Source organism: Dermacentor silvarum, chromosome 4, assembly GCF_013339745.2.
Source record: "Dermacentor silvarum isolate Dsil-2018 chromosome 4, BIME_Dsil_1.4, whole genome shotgun sequence".
Classification (NCBI taxonomy): Eukaryota; Metazoa; Arthropoda; class Arachnida; order Ixodida; family Ixodidae; genus Dermacentor; species Dermacentor silvarum.
In genome coordinates this window covers 226,492,137-226,498,157 of record NC_051157.2, presented here as the reverse complement: position 1 = coordinate 226,498,157, position 6,021 = coordinate 226,492,137, and the positions used below count along the sequence as shown (strand labels likewise).

The following is a 6,021-nucleotide window of genomic DNA, read 5'->3' as shown; positions in this document are numbered from 1 at the left end:
TTCATTTAAAATTTAAAAGCACAATAATGACCTGCAAGCAGGGTACTGTTAGGGAGATCAGTGGCTGGTGGCTATGTACTGTATTTTTTATCTACTGTCCCAAAAATGACGTTGATAAAGCTTACCAGCACAGTTGGCATGTTATAAATTTTATTACTGTAGCAAATGTTGGAGCCTAGCAAGGGTGTTAATTTCGCAGTGCATGTTTCACACAAAAATATTATAGACATAGGTGTAACACATAAGTAATGTAATGACCCCTCTGTAATGCCTCCAGGCCTTGAGGGTACTACCAGTGAATGAATGAGGATAATGTTCACTCCTGAAATTTAAAGTACAACTGCGTTATTTAATCTCCACTGTCAGTTACCTGTTCTTTAAAGTTTGTCAACCAAGACCATATCTTCTGAAAGAAAAAGAAAAATGCTATCTAGCCTTAACACGCGAACACGGGAACTTTGCAACATGATGATTGAACTTTGCACTCACAAGAAGAGTTACTACGTGCAGAATATTCTCTACGAAATTATTGTTCTTACTGACTATTGCAAAACTTAGCATGTTACGTGAAGACTAATCTTTCATGGTTTGTTCAATTAATTATATTGCAATTTTGATTGTTTTCAGCCACAAGAAATACATACAAAATTCAGTCAATAATACTTTTTATAGCAGGAAATGTAATTGTTCGACAATAAATAGTTTCACATCGTGGACTTTTTAGGAGTGTACACTAGCTGATAAATCTACTTTAAGGAGAAATAAAGGTTTAACACTTTGTAGAAATTAAGACAAAGTTGGAAAAAAATGACTTGACTTGTATTGCACCACTATATTTCGTCAGTTATAATTCACACGAGCACGTAGTCACTAGCGGATATTGCAGTTCCATTTTCACAAATAAAAGAAACGTTCATTGTGTTTACCTATAGAAGGACAGACCATCGCGCCGATTTTCAGTTCGATTAGGGCCCCCTGGCACACAACACTTCATCCCGCATATGCGCGTACTGCTGACGGTAGTTCCCGCCGGTCTGCGGAGAGGCCGAATACTTTGAGCTGAGCAACAGTGTCGACTGCGCTACCTTAACTGCGGGCCGGCACGGCCCTAAATATGTTCGGAGTCTCCGGTTTGCCAATCCATCATCCTTGGGCACAAGACAGGACGAATTTTTTTCCCGTGTGAAAACAGTTGCTTCGGACGCGGCTTGTACGTTCGCTTAATCTCCAGCACATTTTTGTGGAGGCGAAAGGCATCACTGTTTCCCAGAGGACGTCCCCAAACGCAACGAATCGTCATCGGAAGGGCGGCTTGGTTGCCTTCACGTGTTTGCAGGGCGTTTCCGGGCGAATCCCTGATACCTCCCCGAAACGCAACCAGTCGTTCTTGAGGTGGTCCTCCCGGGTTGTTGGGCGCAATGCCGGTTAACCGACGCCTTGGTTCGCAATAGCCTTGACGCCTGTCTGCTAACTAAGCGGCGAGACTCAACTGCTTCACACACTCGAATTCCTTCACTAACCTCGGCGCGCCTTTGCCATGCCGACTATGTTCGCATATTCCCAAACTCCCGCAGCAGATGAAACCGAAGCGAGCCGAGTAAAATCTACAGCTTGCCTATCACGTGAGGACCTATTTCCCACCATCCTTTTCCTCTAAATTTTTTATGACTAGGCTTCAAGATTGTCACGTGACGCTCCCTCCTAGTTTTTTCCCGTCCTCCATGGTTGTGCTCCCCGGAACCAAGTGCGCATTTAGCGGCCCGGCGCAAGGGGATCTGGCGATTCAATCTCGCGCGCGAAAGGAGGAAAGTGGGAAGGCAGCGTGGTAGGGAGGCGGTGCGGCTTCTACTCTGCTGGCACTTGGACTTTGCGCGGCTGAGGGCTGTCGCGCGCACCGTATCTTGAAAGCGATCTCCACACGGCTCTTACCTTTGTACGCGCCGCGCTTTCGCCGCTCAGTTTCCGTTGAAGCGATAGACCGCACGAACCTTCAGCCTCTGCTGCAGCCGCGCTTGCTCACGCGAGCCTTTTGACACCGGTTGTCTGCGGTCATCGAGTGTGATCTATTCATGTTTAATGTGCGCGCTGACACCATGCTTGTTAATTAGTTATAAGCGAATGTGTCCAAGTTTATACAGTCGATAAAACTACTATCCTTACGACGTATAGCTCTCTACTAATTTGCTATCGCAATTGATGCTTCGTCTTTTGGGCCGAAACTGCGACTTTCTTTAGTTTAGTCAAGAATTTTCGTGGCTCGGTACACTCAGGCAGTAAATCGGATTGTTTGGAAGAGAGTTTTCACGCGGTGGCTTGGTGACTTTGGCGTCCCGCTGCTAAGGTCGCGCGATCAAATCACGGCCTTGCGGCCGCATTTCGATGGAGGCGAAATACAAGAACACCCATGTCACGTGTAATTGGGGCACTTAAAGAAATTCCGAGTCTCTCACTACGCCGTGCCCCATAATCAGATTGTGGTTTCGGCACGTCAAACCCCGAGATTTATATTTTTAATTATTGTTTGGAACCAATTTCTTGTACCCGCAAGGTCTGGCCGATAGGTATAACATTCTTACAATGCAAGTATTGGCTTTGATAAGTGGGTTTTCGATTGACAATAGTCGTTAATTTATTGCCAATGAAACAAGTAACCTGACGTCGGAAATGTTTACACTGTCTTTTGAATATTCGTGCAAGAATGATAAATGATGCACATTGTTAAAAGCGGAGGTAATTTTTGCAAGCTTTACTTCTCCATGCCGCCAGAAGGCACCTGGCGATGATATCCGCCGAAAAGCGATTATACCCCTGAGCTGATGGAGTAGACGCAATGACCGACCGACAGACGCGAAGTCAATGCGAAAACCAATAAAGCTTGACTTAAAAGGGTGGATACTCTTGCGAAACATGGCGCTACCTGCGAGTGTTCAGCTGAGCACACAAAAGCTCACCTTTCTTTCAGATGGTGCTGTCTATGAAGTCTTCAAAAGGAGCAAGCTTTTATTCTTTAATGTAGCTCTATTTGCGAACCTCGTGGACTTGGCTGTCCGCGGCTGGTGCAATTCCTACTGGCAGCTGCTGTCTTGCCGAAGAAGCGCGTACACAGCCAATAAAAAAAGGTTGCTTGTCCGACGGTGCGACTGCAGCCGATTCTCAAGCCATTAGGCTTTCCTCGTGCCACGACGCGCAGCATCGCGCCCTGGTGGCAGCAATGAAACGGACACTGGCCGCGCTTTGTCTGCCGTTCTACAAACATTGCCGTCGGGACATCACTGCGTCGGCATCTCACAATGTGCACCAACTGCTGTTTACATTTCTACACAGCCTGTGAGTGGTGCATGACATTGTGATTGTGTAGCGCGGCAAAACGAATAGCATGCGGCTGCATGCTGCAAAAATGCCGATTGTGCACATTGCATTCGGCATTTACTTAACCGGGGGGGGGGGGGGGGGGTTCAGATGCGCATTGCGTCTGCATAATTCGCACTGGTGCTGACACATAGGCCTACATTCAAGCAAAGTGAGATATTCGCCTCGATGGCGTGTCCATTTTTCTCAAACGACTGCTATCGCAGAGGCTGTGCGGAATCTTACCGCGCCGTCGAGTTGCATCGCAGATGCTGATTTGCGGTGTAATCGTGCCATGGAAATTTTTTTTTCAAGTCTGCGATATTTTACGCCTTCAAATCCCAATTCTCGTACTTTCAGAATTAGTGCGTTGTTTTCATGTATCCGCAATAGAACTACTGGGAGTGGCTAGCTTTATTCACACTTAGTGCAGAAAATGACACTCAATGCAGGAAACAAACAACATTACTGGAATGAGGCTTTGTCAAAATGAAGTGTGCAGGATCGTTTAAGCATCAGCTAGCAACGGCTGTCTGCTGCTGTTGCAGAACACTCTTGTAGTCGCAATCGTCGCAATCAGGGTCGAGTTCATATGCCGGGTGTCGAGAATCACGGAATGAACCGAGAAGGCGGTAGTGGCTTCGCCTACGGTAGTCCTTCCACTGGTACCAGCCGAGAACAGCAATTAGTAATATGATCGGTACCATAGACCCGTACACGAGACACGCAAATTTGCTGGAAGACCCACCATCGAACACACGTTCATTGGGAGGCCTCTGCTGAAAGTAGGCTGTTTCCTCGAACGTCTTATTCGAGGCTGCTACGGAGATAGGTGATTTCCCACCTCGGAAAAACGACCTTCCGCCAAATATTTTTTTAGATGGAGCAGCGTTCGGTCCTCCACCGTCAGAAAACTTGCCTCCGGCATTTGATACGTTGAATGGTTTTCCCATGGACCTTACGATGGAGATCCCTTCAACACCTTCCTTGGGAGGAAACCGAGATCGCGGTGGGGATCCAGCCGGAGATCCAGCCACTATTTCTTCACCTGTGTCGAGGAAGCATCTCGTCCCAATTACGGTGGTGCACTTTGTCGGCGACGGGGGCTTCGGTGTGGTGGTCTCATCTTCGCACGGTTCTTCGCTAGTAGGCTGCGGTATGGGGTGTCCGCGAGGAGGCGGGAAAGGCTGGTGTGGTGCTGGAATTCGCCCGCGGGGTTGTGGCCACTGTGGCATAACTCGTGGAGGCAGTGCCGTCGGTAGTACTCCGTTGGATGCCCCTGGAAAACCAGGCATGGGTATTTCGTGTGCTGGGCGTAGCGAGTCACTGAGCGGTGGGCTGCCCCGCATCCTCGGTGGCAATCCGGCTGGCATGGCCGGCGGTAGGCGCTCTACAATAGGGGGCCCTCTGAGGCCAAGTGGTGGATTGCCTTGCTGCGATGGTCCCGGCAGTCGCTGTGCACCTCGAAATTTAGGATGAGGTGCTGGTTGAAATGGCGGACTTTGAGGACGCAGAGGAGGACCGCGAGGCTGCAAGATTTGGCCTTCAGGTCTTCCTCTTGTGAAATCCGAAGGCACCGGCGCCTGAAAAGGAGGCCCCCCTTGTGGTGGGGGTGCTGGAAACAATGAACTTGAACCAGGGGGTAATTCTTGGTGCCGCTGGTGGCCAGCAGGTTGCAGATAATTCCATGGCTGAAGGCCGCCGCTAACCTCTCTAGGGGGTCCACGGGGGCGTAGCGGCCCAGTATGTATTGGCAACCCCGGAGGTGGCAGCAGCTCACGTTGTCCTGGAGCACTAGGGCGCCCATTGGGAGCCATAGCTGCGAATATCATACGTAAAAGTACATGACCATGGAATGGTAGCTGCGCATTCGGGATGTTTGTTTAGGTTGGTGGATAGTTCATGTAATCGTAATGAATATGAATGTTTATACTTGCTCTCACTAGCGAATTACTGATGGGACCGACTTAGTGTCATGTTCACAAAAAGCTTTACAGACATTACACCACGACCATAGGGACATTCAGCAATGCATACGAACAGTGCCACTGTGCGCTAGGAGCATTGACTTCGGCCGACCAACAAGCCATTGGTAGCGCCAATAAGCGAAGTGCTTATTATGGTTACACTACTCTCACACCATGCAAGGTAATAACTAATTTATAATCTTCTGCGACACCAACTCTACGAGGAAAAAGTTGATATATTATGAAGTTAAAATATAAAACTATAGATACAGTGTTTTTTAGCTGCACCAAATTTTTCAAATTAGAAAAATATATATCTTGGTAACGTTATCTTTACCATAAGAGTGCACCGATTGGTGGCCTCTAGATACAGAGCAATTTCCGCACTTACGTGCGTAATTAGCGAAGTTACTTTAATTAACTTTATAATTATAAACAATAGGTGACTACAGCAAATGAGTACTTTGGGGCCCGTCCTCAGCACTACCAATCCCAACGATCCACTTTTTCATGTGGGAGCTACGCGACCAATTAGTTCCCCCTGGCAGGCTCCTTGAAACCGAAACTGGCCTCAAAAAGAGCGTCGTTGTCGTTGATGTCGCCGCCCCCTGCCTTTCGTCACGTCTCCTCCGAGGTAGGCGGCGGCCCGGCCCGCGAGCAGCTTGCGTTATCTCCAGGGGCGTAGCCAGAAATTTTTTTCGGGGGG

The 6,021-nt window shown here is 48.4% G+C and overlaps 1 protein-coding gene across 1 annotated transcript; it reads right to left on the bottom strand.

Annotated features, from left to right (window-relative positions):
- Positions 1–3,863: 3,863 nt before the first annotated feature.
- On the bottom strand, positions 3,864–4,721 carry LOC119449304 (WW domain-binding protein 11-like). The gene has a single exon (XM_037712476.1). The coding sequence runs from the start codon at positions 4,719–4,721 to the stop codon at positions 3,864–3,866; it is 858 nt and encodes a 285-aa protein (XP_037568404.1).
- Between the last annotated feature and the right edge of the window lie 1,300 nt (positions 4,722–6,021).

Coding starts and splice junctions, on each gene's coding strand:
- LOC119449304 (XM_037712476.1), bottom strand. CDS start 4,721: ATGCCAGCCGGATTGCCACCGAGGATGCGGGGCAGCCCACCGCTCAGT.